We start from the raw sequence: 15,000 nt of genomic DNA on the forward strand, positions 1-15,000 counted from the left end.
GTGTGTGTGTAAATGAGAATGTGTGTGTATATGTGTGTGTGTGTGTGTGTGCACGCAGGAGTGCGTTAGTTCGAAACACACATTATGTTGCCACAGCGCCCCTAGAGCCCAGTTATCTGCTGCAAGAAGGAAAGAGGAACAATATCCTGCTCCTGTAATTTCATACACACACCTGATCCAAGGTCACATGGTCTCAGAGGGTCAACGTATCCTACCAACTTAGAGGCTGCATTTCAAATAGAGAGAGGGTGCCAATAATTTTGAAGGCAGCGCCTATTAGGGGGCGGAGTAATTGGCCAGAGGAGGAGCAGTGGGCGTGTCTGGGTGGAGCAGCGGTTTCATTTCTGAGAGCAGCAAGGCTTCAGAAGCAGGGTTAGGAAGCTGATGTGATGAGTGAGCAGAAGAGCAGCTCATAAATGTGACAAGAGAGAAGCTGTAGAAGTCCATACACACACACACACACACACACACACACACACACACACACACACACACAGAGAGCACATGGAAGAGCAGCGAGTGGGGCTGAAGGGTAAAAGCCCACCTGGTATTAAAGGTTCCTTGGATGAGTCCAACACCTAATGGGACCAAGTAATGACAAGAGTTTCACACAACTGGTCTACCACACACACACACACACACACTCTCTCTCTCAAAGCAATATCACATGATCAGAGTCAGCAGTTTTCTCTGATCAGCTGTGTGTGTGTGTGTGTGTGTGTGTGTGTGTGTGTGTGTGTGTATATGTGTGTGTATATGAGTGTGTGTGTGTGTATATGACAGGGTGTGTGTGTGTGTGTGTGTATATATGTTTATGTGTGAGTGTGTGTATGACAATGTGTGTGTGTGTGTGTGTGTGTGTGTGTGAATGAGTGTGTGTTTATATGTATATGTGTGTGTATATGACAGTGTGTGTAAGAATGTGTTTATGAGTGAGTGTGTGTATGACAATGTGTGTGTGTGTGTGTGTGTGTGTGTGTGTGTATATGACAGTGTGTGTGTGTGTGTGTGTGTGTGTGTGTGTGTGTGTGTGTGTGTGTATATGACAGTGTGTGTGTGTGTGTAAGTATGTGTGTGTTTATTTATGAGTGTGTGTGTATAAGAGTGTGTGTGTGAGTGTGTCTGTGTATGAGTGTGTGTATATATATAAGTGTGTGTGTGTATAAGAGTGTGTGTGTGTGAGTGTGTGTGTGTATATGAGTGTGCGTGTATATATAAGAGTGTGTGTGTGTGTGTGTGTGTAAATGAGAATGTGTGTGTATATGAGTGTGTGTGTGTGTGTGTGCACAGGAGTGCGTTAGTTCGAAACACACATTATGTTGCCACAGCGCCCCTAGAGCCCAGTTATCTGCTGCAAGAAGGAAAGAGGAACAATATCCTGCTCCTGTAATTTCATACACACACCTGATCCAAGGTCACATGGTCTCAGAGGGTCAACGTATCCTACCAACTTAGAGGCTGCATTTCAAATAGAGAGGGTGCCAATAATTTTGAAGGCAGCGCCTATTAGGGGCGGAGTAATTGGCCAGAGGAGGAGCAGTGGGCGTGTCTGGGTGGAGCAGCGGTTTCATTTCTGAGAGCAGCAAGGCTTCAGAAGCAGGGTTAGGAAGCTGATGTGATGAGTGAGCAGAAGAGCAGCTCATAAATGTGACAAGAGAGAAGCTGTAGAAGTCCATACACACACACACACACACACACACACACACACACACACACACACACAGAGAGCACATGGAAGAGCAGCGAGTGGGGCTGAAGGGTAAAAGCCCACCTGGTATTAAAGGTTCCTTGGATGAGTCCAACACCTAATGGGACCAAGTAATGACAAGAGTTTCACACAACTGGTCTACCACACACACACACACACACATACACTCTCTCTCTCAAAGCAATATCACATGATCAGAGTCAGCAGTTTTCTCTGATCAGCTGTGTGTGTGTGTGTGTGTGTGTGTGTGTGTGTGTGTGTGTGAAAGCTAGCACACAGCTAATGCTTGGCTTCTTTCTCAGCAGAAGCAGTGCCTCGCTGCAGTTCTCCATCGTCTGCTCTTCGTCTGGACATTTTGGTATCGGGGAGAATCGAGTGGGCGGAGACTCGCATCATTCACATTGTTTATCACAGGAATAAATTATAATATTTTCATTTAAAAATGATGAGTTTAATTGTATTTTTATGTCATTAACTGTTTTGCTGTAAATTTGTATTTATTTTCTCTGATTGGTTTGTATTTTAATTGTCATTTTTATTAATAAAGAATTAATTCATGTATTTTTATTGTTTCATGAAATTGATAATAACAATGATGTGTCGCCTGTCACTCATCTTCAGATACCACAATGTCCCATCCTCTGTCTTTTACTCACTAAGCAAATCCATCAGCAGTGTTATTCAGTGCACATCCAAACCAGCCGGACGTCCATTCAGGAGAGCTCACCTGGTAGGTGGTTCCTGCCCAGAACTGTTTGAACTCTTTGCGTTTCCAGGCGAGCAGGGCGCTGGTCAGCAGAGTGAACGGGACCAGGTACAGCAGAGCCGGCTGACCCATCTTAGACAGCAACATGACCACGAAGGTCAACACCAGACCCAGAGTGTACGCTACACACACACACACACACACACACACACACACACACACACACACACACACACACACACACACACAGTGTTCTGAATTGTAACCAAACAAACTGGATTTTTATGTTACACTATAACTTAATTACCAACAGCGCAGGAGACGTAGTAGATTCTGTTTGAGCTGCCGATCCAGACATCGAACCGGTGACAGTACGCCACCAACAGGCCTGCAGAGATACGATCAGAAATACAGGTGATGTTAGAGGAGTTACGGCTGATGTAACAGGTGACATGTATAGCTGATGTTAGAGGAGTTACGGCTGATGTAACAGGTGATACAGGTGCAGGTGATGTTAGAGGAGTTACGGCTGATGTAACAGGTGATACAGGTGCAGGTGATGTTAGAGGAGTTACGGCTGATGTAACAGGTGATACAGGTGCAGGTGATGTTAGAGTTACGGCTGATGTAACAGGTGATACAGGTACAGGTGATGTTAGAGGAGTTACGGCTGATGTAACAGGTGATACATGTATAGCTGATGTTAGAGGAGTTACGGCTGATGTAACAGGTGATACAGGTGCAGGTGATGTTAGAGGAGTTACGGCTGATGTAACAGGTGATACAGGTGCAGGTGATGTTAGAGGAGTTACGGCTGATGTAACAGGTGATACAGGTGCAGGTGATGTTAGAGGAGTTACGGCTGATGTAACAGGTGATACAGGTACAGGTGATGTTAGAGGAGTTACGGCTGATGTAACAGGTGATACAGGTACAGGTGATGTTAGAGGAGTTACGGCTGATGTAACAGGTGATACAGGTGCAGGTGATGTTAGAGAGTTACGGCTGATGTAACAGGTGATACAGGTGCGGTGATGTTAGAGGAGTTACGGCTGATGTAACAGGTGATACAGGTACAGGTGATGTTAGAGGAGTTACGGCTGATGTAACAGGTGATACAGGTACAGGTGATGTTAGAGGAGTTACGGCTGATGTAACAGGTGATGCAGGTACAGGTGATGTTGGAGGAGTTACGGCTGATGTAACAGGTGATACAGGTGCAGGTGATGTTAGAGGAGTTACGGCTGATGTAACAGGTGATACAGGTACAGGTGATGTTAGAGGAGTTACGGCTGATGTAACAGGTGATACAGGTGCAGGTGATGTTAGAGGAGTTACGGCTGATGTAACAGGTGATACAGGTGCGGGTGATGTTAGAGGAGTTACGGCTGATGTAACAGGTGATACAGGTACAGGTGATGTTAGAAGAGTTACGGCTGATGTAACAGGTGATACAGGTACAGGTGATGTTAGAAGAGGCTGATGTAATACGTAACGGCTGATGTAATAGGTGATACAGGTACAGGTGATGTTAGAAGAGTTACGGCTGATGTAACAGGTGATACAGGTACAGGTGATGTTAGAGGAGTTACGGCTGATGTAACAGGTGATACAGGTACAGGTGATGTTAGAAGAGTTACGGCTGATGTAACAGGTGATACAGGTGCGGGTGATGTTAGAGGAGTTACGGCTGATGTAACAGGTGATACAGGTGCGGGTGATGTTAGAGGAGTTACGGCTGATGTAACAGGTGATACAGGTACAGGAGGTGATAGAGGAGTTACGGCTGATGTAACAGGTGATACAGGTACAGGTGATGTTAGAGGAGTTACGGCTGATGTAACAGGTGATATAGGTACAGGTGATGTTAGAGGAGTTACGGCTGATGTAACAGGTGATATAGGTACAGGTGATGTTAGAGGAGTTACGGCTGATGTAACATAAATGGTTGTTAACACAGCACTTATGACTTGTTCTCAGGTATCTCACCTGGAATGATGATGTCACCGTACCCAAGGATGGAGAACTGCATCTCACACAAGTTCTCCGCCCATGCTGAAAACCGAGGAATGCGCATCACCACGGGCAACTAAGCGAACACACACACACACACACACACACACACACACACACACACGCACACACAGGTGAGGTGCTGACACATGACTACAAACTTTTAATTCATTTTAATTCATGTTTATTTGTATTGTGATTTTAATAATGAACATTGTCTCAGAGTAGCTTTACACAGATAATGTGGTGATAGGGTTAGGGTTAGGGTTAGAAGTTTGTCTCTGATGACTGAGCTGGTGGCCACTACAATACAAATAAACAATTTACAATCCATCACACACTGAATTCTGAAGGACACATGCTCCGTCCCAAACACTGCAGTTTCCACTCTGATTCACATTAAATGCTAAGTTCGTTAGCTAGCTGCTAATAAGCCTGTTAGCCCACAGGCACGTTTTTGTGGCATTTGGGACGCAGCCGTAACCCCCTATAGAACATATGAAACCTTACTTTCTCATATGTGGGAGTAGGATCTGCTGGAATCATCACATCACCACTGCCCTAAACACACACACACACACACACACACACACACACGAGAGTGTTAATGACTGTTAATGCATACACACAAACACACACACATGCAATATTTACCTTCTCTCCTCCAGCACCCGGGCCGAGAGCAACCTGCACCATGATGCTCTCTCCATTCTACAAGTGACCACACACACACACACACAAACACATTAGTAACAGTGACGCAGAAGATGCAGAAGATACTAGAGAAGCACTGGATTGTGATTGGTGGATTATTTTCTTATAAGAGCTCCACACTCAGAAGAGCTCACTGACACTCACAGGTGTGAGGAACGGGGTGATAAAGACAAAGAAGACGTCGTAAACCAGCAGCAGACTGAGCAAGATCACACACACACACACACACACACACACACACACACACAGAGTCAAGGTCAGCAATTTCCAACAATTTCTAAAAAAAAAAAACTCCTGCAGTTCAATAAAGTACCTTGTAGTTGGACAGTGTGATGGTTTTCATGAAGTTCAGACAGAAAGCAATCCCCAGGACATCCTGCAGGATCCAGATCCACCTACACACACACACACACACACACACACACACACACACACACATAAATAAAAAATTGAGTGCATTATAAATTAATGACTTCCTGATTAGTAACAAGAACAGGAACATGGTGGAGTTCCTATTACGCCTATGTGTGTGTGTGTGTGTGTGTGTGTGTGTGTGTGTGTGTGTGCAAATGTTAAAGCACTACCTGTCCTCATTTCGATAAACACCCCAAACCACTGCCAGAGTGATACACACTGCAGCCAGGAACACATTCCTCACAGAGAAGCTCTTCTCATTACAGGACACGCTAATACACACACACACACACACACACACACACACACACAAAAGTAAGAAAATAAATTTAATTTGAAATTCTTAGTAGTGAAAGAGCAACCTGTATGTGTGTGAGGAGTTAGTGTGTGTGTGTGTGTGTATGTGTGTGTGTGATGAGTATGTGTGTGTGTGTGTGTGTGTGTATGCGTGTGATGAGTGTGTGTGATGAGTAAGTGCGTGTGTATGTGTGTGTGTGTGTGTGTGTGTGTGTGTGTTTGATTAAGTGTGTGTGTGTGTGTGTGTGTGTGTGTGTGATGAGTGTGTGTGTGATAAGTGTATGTGTGTGATAAGTAATTGTATGTATGTGTGTGTGTGATGAGTAAGTGTGTGTGTGTGTGTGTGTGTGTGTGTGTGTGTGTGTTGATTAAGTGTGTGTATGCGTGTGTGTGAGTGTGTGTTTGATGATTAAGTGTGAGTGTGTGTGTGATAAGTGTATGTGTGTGATAAGTAATTGTATGTATGTATGTGTGTGTGTGTGTGATGAGTGTGTTTGATGAGTAAGTGTGTGTGTATGTGTGTGTGTGTGTGTGTGTGTGTGTGTGTGTGTGTACCTGAGTTTACTGCACCCTACTGCGTTCAGTAGTGCCTCGAGGCAGCTGTAGAGACCAGTAGCTGAGGCCAGGCAGAAGATCACGATAATAACGTACACTGTAATCACAATCACAATCAACCAATCACAACTGTCCAATCAACCAATCACAACTGTCCAATCAACCAATCACAACTGTCCAATCAACCAATCACATCTGTCCAATCAACCATTTACAACTGTCCAATCAACCAATCACAACTGTCCAATCAACCAATCACAACTGTCCAATCAACCAATCACAACTGTCTAAAAGCAGCCAATCAAAGCTTACTAATAAGAAACAGTTAATCAGAACGTAACAATAAAAACTGACCAATTAGAGCACAGGGATCAGTGACTCACCCAGGTACCTGTAGAAAAAGTACATAAGAAGGAGCATCACACACATCAGCACCACGAAGAGCAGAACCTTCAGTGGGGAGTAGAGTGTGAGATCTCCACTTTCTGATTTGTCCTCTCCTGTGGAGAATGCCGTCACGCTCTGCTTCGCCCTACACACACACACACACACACACACACACACACACACACAAACAGTTTTAGGAACGTTGTAGCACGTGACCTCTGACCCGTGTGAGTGGTATCTCACTGACTTCTCAGCAGCTCCGCTCCAGAAGCCGCCCATGGTCACGGTAAAGACGGCGACCGCAAGCATGATGATGACACTGGCGTCAAACTCGGGGGTGGGCGGAGCATAGAGCTGCACCTCCATCCTCTCTGTGAACACCTGTCAGAAAGGGGCGGGGCTTTAGAGCTCAACTAAATGGTGCTCATATAAACTACTTAAAAATAAATGTGTACCTTCTGAACATCGAGGAAGTCGCGGTACCTCATGAGCGCCAGAGGAATGGAGACTTTATCATAGTCGCTGGCATTAGCTGTTGGAGTTCCCTGAAGAACAAAGAGAATTTTATTAACACCTGCTCAGAGCCTCATCAGTGCACTAGAGGAAGCAGGCACGATGGTGCAGATACTTGATGGATCTGCGAGAATCCATCTTCTTCATGTGTGGAGTTTGGACACTGGACCTCTTTGGGGTACATAGAAATAAACTTGACTTGACCTATCGAGGTTCACCAATACAGAAACCTGTGATGGACTGATGAGAACTTCATATGAGAATCTGGTAGAACATTAAACGAGAGCTTGGTACAGTAGGTTGTTGTGGAACTCAGGATGAATAGTACAGGATGAAGGAACTACGTTACACAATGTGTGATGTCAGAGCGTGGTGTAGGTACCATGGCGTCTTGGCTGACGATGAGGAGCACGGCGGCGCCGAGCTTCTGAGCCACCTGAGCTTTGATGCTGAAGGCACAGTCTCCTCTCATCACACACACCGCGGTGCCCTTCACCACGTCTGGCTTTACTCCACCTACATCACACAGCATGGTGGACGTCAGGTTCACCAGCCTGTAACGCACCTGTACACACACACACACACACACACACACACACACACACACACACACACACACACAAAATTAAGGCCCAGATAAGTAATGATGCAATAATGTGTATGTGTGTGTGTGTGAGTGCCTTACAGCATCACTGAGAGTTTTGGAGATGTTGGACCATGATGCGTTGTAAACGAGACAGTAATCCTGCTGAAGATCCCCATCAGAGACGTGCAGGACGGCCTCATGACACTCGCTCTGAGGGAACACAAACATCTGCTCAGCCTTGTGTGAGCGAGCTGCAGGAAGCAGTGAGCTACTAAACACATGTAGACTTCAATACGTGTTTATGGAAATCCAGCAAGACCCTGAGAGGAGAAGACACTGTAATAACCTCTGAAAGAGCGGTAATAACTTCCTATACAGCTGTAACCCCTTCATACAGCGGTAACACCTGCTTATACAGCGGTAACACCTGCTTATACAGCGGTAACACCTGCTTATACAGCTGTAACGCCTGCTTATACAGCTGTAACGCCTGCTTGTACAGCGGTAACACCTGCTTATACAGCGGTAACACCTGCTTATACAGCGGTAACACCTGCTTGTACAGCGGTAACACCTGCCTGTAGGCTGTAACACCTGCTTATACAGCTGTAACACCTGCTTATACAGCTGTAACACCTGCTTATACAGCGGTAACACCTGCTTATACAGCGGTAACACCTGCTTGTACAGCGGTAACACCTGCCTGTAGGGCTGTAACACCTGCTTATACAGCTGTAACGCCTGCTTATACAGCGGTAACGCCTGCTTATACAGCGGTAACGCCTGCTTATACAGCGGTAACGCCTGCTTATACAGCGGTAACACCTGCTTATACAGCGGTAACACCTGCTTGTACAGCGGTAACACCTGCCTGTACGGCTGTAACACCTGCTTATACAGCGGTAACACCTGCTTATACAGCGGTAACACCTGCTTATACAGCGGTAACACCTGCCTGTAGGGCTGTAACACCTGCCTGTAGGGCTGTAACACCTGCCTGTAGGGCTGTAACACCTGCTTATACAGCGGTAACACCTGCTTATACAGCTGTAACACCTGCTTGTACAGCGGTAACGCCTGCCTGTAGGGCTGTAACACCTGCTTATACAGCGGTAACACCTGCTTATACAGCTGTAACACCTGCTTGTACAGCGGTAACGCCTGCCTGTAGGGCTGTAACACCTGCTTATACAGCGGTAACACCTGCCTGTAGGGCTGTAACACCTGCCTGTAGGGCTGTAACACCTGCCTGTAGGGCTGTAACACCTGCTTATACAGCGGTAACACCTGCCTGTAGGGCTGTAACCCCTGCCCACACAGCAGTAACCCCTTTCTATAGGGCAGAATCAGTTCCTACAGGGCTGTAACACATCCCATTGGGTTCCCTGTGAGTGTTCTGATGGTGAATGTTGACTTGTTCTGTCAGCACATGTTCACCACTCCACCCCGCAGATGCTGGGTTTGTCTAACACAGTTCAGGTGTGTGTACATGCCCGGGTGCGTGAGAGCAGTCCAGCCTGTCAGGTGTGTACTTTCATTACAGTGTAACGCTCTGGAATTCCCCACTGCTTTCACTTCCTCAGCACATGATAACCAGTGTGTTTACCTGCACAGGTACACAATCAAGGCTTTTAAACAGGCTGAAGTACAGACTGGGGGATGAGCAGTAACATGACTGATCTGATCTCCTTATTATTATTGTTATTATTTATGATTAATTATTAATAACTAGCTCCAGTCTCAGTCCTAGCCTCAGTGCTAGCCTCAGTGCTAGTCTCAGTGTTAGCCTCAGTGCTAGTCTCAGTGCTAGCCTCAGTGCTAGTCTCAGTCCTAGTCTCAGTCCTAGCCTCAGTGCTAGTCTCAGTGCTAGCCTCAGTGCTAGTCTCAGTGCTAGCCTCAGTGCTAGCCTCAGTGCTAGCCTCAGTGCTAGTCTCAGTGCTAGTCTCAGTGCTAGTCTCAGTGCTAGCCTCAGTGCTAGTCTTAGTGCTAGTCTCAGTGCTAGTCTCAGTGCTAGTCTCAGTCCTAGCCTCAGTGCTAGCCTCAGTCCTAGTCTCAGTGCTAGCCTCAGTGCTAGTCTCAGTGCTAGCCTCAGTGCTAGCCCCAGTGTTAGTCTAATTGCTAGCCTCAGTGTTAGCCTCAGTAGCTAGCCTCAGTGTTAGCCTCAGTGCTAGCCTCAGTGCTAGCCTCAGTGTTAGTCTCAGTGTTAGTCTCAGTGTTAGCCTCAGTGCTAGTCTCAGTAGCTAGCTCGCTAACTTACCCGATACGGAAGCAGAGTGAAGGCCAGAATCATCCACAGGATCGCTGTCATTTCGGTAACATCTGTCTTAGTCGCAGATTCGGTAGAAAAACGGACCTGAAAGTGTTGAAAGTTTTATTAAAAGTAATAAATATCCTGTAGCTTTTATCTTGTTTGTTTATTCACATGTTCTGTCTCGAGACTGAAACACTTTCTTTATCTTTTTTTTGCCTCCACCGTGTTCCGGTAAACTCCGCCCCCTCTGCTATACGATTGGCTACTTATTCCCACTCACGTGGACATGTCTTCATTTTAGCTGCCAATCCCGCGCAAAGGGGCGGGGTTTCGCCGGAATACGGGTGTCGCGCGACCGAGAACTGAATGACTTCCGCGTCCGCATAAATCGAAGAGAAGAGTAATAACTGATCTCCAAATGTGTTTAAAGTGTTTACAGAATAAACAATAATAAGGACATGTGAGGAACAAAGAGAAGAACTGACCATAAAAACACGGAGTGAGTGAGGAGGACTATAAAAGAGTAATAACAGAGGAAGTGGAGGAGGGGGGGGGTTTACCGGCTGAAGGGAAGCTGCTGATTGGTTCACTGCTGTATAGCGTCATTAGTTGTCAGTTGAAATCAGTGTTCAAACCTCAGTGTTGAAAACTCAGTTCCCAACAACCAACCACTGATAAGCTCTGTCTCTATGACCAATCACACACCACCACTGTCCAAATGACCAATCATTTACATTTACATTTGCGGCATTTTGGCAGACGCCCTTATCCAGAGCGACTTACAACTGAGCAAAGGATGGTTTTTTTAGGACTTTGCTCAAGGGCCCAGCAGTGGCAGCTTGGTGGTGGGATTTGAACCTGTGATCTTCTGATCCAAAGCCCAATGCCTTAACCACTGAGCTACTGAATCACACACCACCACTGTCCAAATGACCAATCACACCACCACTGTCCCATCAACCAATCACAGACCACTACTGTCCCATCGACCAATCACTGATCACCACTGTCCCAAATGACCAATCACAGACCACCACTGTCCAAATGACCAATCACAGACCACCACTGTCCCAATGACCAATCACAGACCACCACTCTCCAAATGACCAATCACAGACCACCACTGTCCAAATGACCAATCACAGACCACCACTGTCCAAATGACCAATCACAGACCACCACTGTCCCAATGACCAATCACAGACCACCACTGTCCAAATGACCAATCACAGACCACTACTGTTCCAATGACGAATCACTTAACACATCTTCTTTCTCTTCTTCTTTCAGCTTCTGCCACTAGGTGTCGCCACAGCGGATTATTCGTCTCTATAGCCCCCTGTCCATTGGACTTCAGGGGAAGTCATCTTTCACACAAACTGATTTAAATGTATTTCACACCATTTCTTATCCTATGATAGTTTACAGAACTCAATCTCACAGAACTTTTCAGAAGATTCCATTTACACCAAGTATCTGGAACTTCCATTATCACCCAAAATTAAAGAAATACATTTCAAAATATGAAGCAGGATAAAGTTTATCCACTCAGTGAATATTTACGACTAAGATTTGGATTAGACTTTAATACATGTATATTTTGTGATGATATTAAAACCACTGAAACACTGTGTGTGTGTGTGTGTGTGTGTGTGTGTGTGTGTGTGTGTGTGTGTGTGTGTGTGGACACTTTGTGATCTGATATCCATAACTGTCTTTTCCCAAAGGTTCCACATCTAATAACTCTCACTGTGAAGGACTTAATCTTCACACTCGTAATGAACAATAACAAAGACCACGTTCTTGTTAATAAAATACTTCTGATGGGAACATTTTATATACACAAGTCAAAATACTTTAAAGTGAAACTAAAGTTTTTTACATTTTATAATGAGTTTATTTCCTTCAAAAAATAAAAATATGATTTACAGAATAAACCAGAGCCCTGTTTATTTCTATCCTTTTATTTATTACATTTTATTATTATTACAAATTTTATTTATTTATCTATTTTTTGCTCTCCCCTAAATATCTGTGTATACATTTGTATTTTCATGCACCTGCTGTGTGTATTATAATGTAAATTGTACTTGTTATTGTCACGTTGTTTGTATATGGCTAATTGCTTAATAAGATAAATATAAAAACAACCACAGTCCTATAAACTTTCCCTTTCACTCTCACAGATACTCTTCTATCACAAATCACTCCTGCTATCACTCTTCTCCACCCACTCCACCCTGCCTGCACTCTTTTCTTCACTCCTCTAACACACATCTCCACTGTTGACCCCAGGTACCTGAACTCCTCCACCTTCTCCACCTCTTCTCCCTGCAACCACACCCCTCCACTGCCCTCCCTCTCATTCACACACATGTACACTGTCTTACTCCTACTGACTTTCATTTCCCTTCTCTCCAGTACGTAGCTCCACCTCTCCAGGATCTTCTCAACCTGCTCCCTACTCTCACCACAAATCACAATATCATCCACAAACATCATAGTCCAGGGAGACTCCTGTCTGACCTCGTCCGTCAACCTGTCCATCACCACTGCAAACAGGAAAGGGCTCAGAGCCGATCCTTGATGCAGTCCAACCTCCACCTTGAACCAGTCTGTCGTTTCTACTGCACACTTCACTGCTGTCACACTGTCATCATACATGTCCTGCACCACCCTCACATACTTCTCTGACACACCAGACTTCCTCATACAATACCACAACTCCTCTCTCCACCCTGTCGTATGCTTTCTCTAAATCCACAAATACACAATGCAGCTCCTTCTGACCTTCTCTATACTTCTCCATCAACATCCTCAAAGCAAATAATGCGTCTGTGGTGCTCTTCCTCGGCATGAAACCATACTGTTGCTCACAGATGGTCACCTCTTCTCTCAGCCTGGCTTCCACTACTCTTTCCCAGAACTTCATGGTGTGACTGATCAACTTTATTCCCCTGTAGTTACTGCAGGTCTGCACATCTCCTTTATTCTTAAAGATCAGTACCAGCAAACTCCTTCTCCATTCCTCAGGCATCTTCTCACCTTCTAAAATCCTGTTAAACAATCTGATTAAAAACTCCACTGCATCTCTCCTAAACATCTCCACGCTTCTACTGGTATGTCATCTGGTCCAACCGACTTTCCACTCTTCATCCTCTTAATCGCTGCTCTCACTTCCTCCTTACTAATCCTATCTACATCCTGCTTCACATCTCCACACCATCCAACCTTCTCTCTCTCATTTTCCTCATTCATCAGCTGCTCAAAATACTCCCTCCACCTTCTCATCACACTCTCCTCACTAGTCAACACATTTCCTCTCCATCCTTTACTGCTCTAACTTGCAGCACATCCTTCCCAGCTCGGTCCTCTGCCTGGCCAATCGGTACAAATCCTTTTCTCCTTCCTTAGTGTCCAACCTCTCCTACAGCTCCTCATATGACTTTTCCTTGTCTTTCACCACATCCCTCTTCACCTGCTGCTGCATCTCCTTGTACTCCTGCCTACTTTTCTCATCACTCTGTCTATCCCACTTCTGTTTCTTCAACCTCTTTCTCCTTATGCTCTCCTGCACTTCCTCATTTCACCACCATGTCTCTTTGTCTTTCTTTCAATTTCCAGATGTCACACCAAGTACTTTTCTAGCTGCCTCCCTCATCACTCCTGCAGTAGTTCCACAATCATCCAGCACTTCTTCACCACCACCGAGCTCCTGTCTGACCTCTTCCCTGATCCTCACACTACAGTCTTCCTCCTTCAGTTTCCACCATCTTATTCTTCTTTCAGTCTTCACTCTCCTCCTCTTCTTCTTCACCTCCAAAACCATCCTACAGACCACCATCCGATGCTGTCTAGCTACACTGTCCCCCGTCAACACCTTACAGTCTCCAATCTCCTTCAGGTTGCATCTCCTACATAACCTAACTGCCCCAGCTGCCCTCTCTCTGCCTCGAGGAGAGGAACGACAGCTCTGCTGCTCTGCTGTGTGAAGACAAATCACCAAGAACAACATTTTTCATTCTAGAGAACGAGACCTGCACTGATTTTTTACTCAGATCAAAACTTCCTCCAGTTCTAAGTTCAGAGATTTCCATCTTTGCATAAGAGAATTTGAGAAGCAAATGATCCTGACAGTGTGGTGGAAATGCAAATGATTCAGAGCTGCGATCCGCCTGCTGCTTTCCCATGAACTGATTTCGGAGCTGTGATTGGAATTCCATTGATTCAGTGAAGAGGAAATACAGTGAAGAACACCAGAAGAACTTTATAAAGCAACAAACCAAAACCCCTGGAACTCGAGTTCTCACCGAACCCACGTGTGTTGTCTGTCAGATCACATTTCAGAAATGTGTCCAGGTGACGGACTGGTGTTCAGGTCTCACACCCACAGCAGGGGTAATGCAGTGCAGGGGTGTGACTGGTATGCAAGATCATGGTTAGTGCCCCCAAAAAAGAAAATTAATGGGGTAACAAAAGAATAAATACACAGCATGCAATAGCCCCCCCCCCTGCATGGTGTTACTCTGCACTGCGTACACATACCCCACATTTTTACTCCTCTGATAAGGCGTGTGGGAGAAATTGATTTATGTTACACTGGAGTTAAAACAGGAAGTCGAACTTTCGAGTGGAAATGATACCATCATTAAGATCACATTTTCATTTTTACATCCATCATGAGACTCATTATTTCTCTTTTTTCTCTTGTTTACTTTGCTGGTGCAATTTATTGACAATAATCCATTAGTGACTAAATACCAATGAAGTGTCACTTGTACAATGTCATTTGAAGCTCTCTCACACACACACACACACACACACACACACAGATTAAATGAACATGAGCTCAATGA

General features: G+C 45.2%; 1 protein-coding gene across 1 annotated transcript in view; it reads right to left on the minus strand.

Annotated features, from left to right (window-relative positions):
* Positions 1-10,356, minus strand: part of zgc:123258 (uncharacterized protein LOC641502 homolog) — a 13,695-nt gene extending 3,339 nt beyond the window's left edge. The window contains exons 1-15 of the mRNA XM_046864344.1: positions 10,151-10,356; positions 7,993-8,103; positions 7,690-7,872; positions 7,250-7,339; positions 7,042-7,175; positions 6,791-6,939; positions 6,408-6,504; positions 5,726-5,827; positions 5,452-5,536; positions 5,286-5,357; positions 5,082-5,138; positions 4,938-4,988; positions 4,404-4,503; positions 2,722-2,802; positions 2,436-2,596 (exon numbers count right to left, since the gene is read on the minus strand). Coding sequence (XP_046720300.1) covers positions 2,436-2,596; positions 2,722-2,802; positions 4,404-4,503; positions 4,938-4,988; positions 5,082-5,138; positions 5,286-5,357; positions 5,452-5,536; positions 5,726-5,827; positions 6,408-6,504; positions 6,791-6,939; positions 7,042-7,175; positions 7,250-7,339; positions 7,690-7,872; positions 7,993-8,103; positions 10,151-10,201 — 1,524 coding nt within the window. The 5' untranslated portion in view covers positions 10,202-10,356. The remainder of the gene's footprint in view (positions 1-2,435; positions 2,597-2,721; positions 2,803-4,403; positions 4,504-4,937; positions 4,989-5,081; positions 5,139-5,285; positions 5,358-5,451; positions 5,537-5,725; positions 5,828-6,407; positions 6,505-6,790; positions 6,940-7,041; positions 7,176-7,249; positions 7,340-7,689; positions 7,873-7,992; positions 8,104-10,150) is intronic.
* Between the last annotated feature and the right edge of the window lie 4,644 nt (positions 10,357-15,000).

Source organism: Silurus meridionalis, chromosome 13 (genome assembly GCF_014805685.1).
Source record: "Silurus meridionalis isolate SWU-2019-XX chromosome 13, ASM1480568v1, whole genome shotgun sequence".
Classification (NCBI taxonomy): Eukaryota; Metazoa; Chordata; class Actinopteri; order Siluriformes; family Siluridae; genus Silurus; species Silurus meridionalis.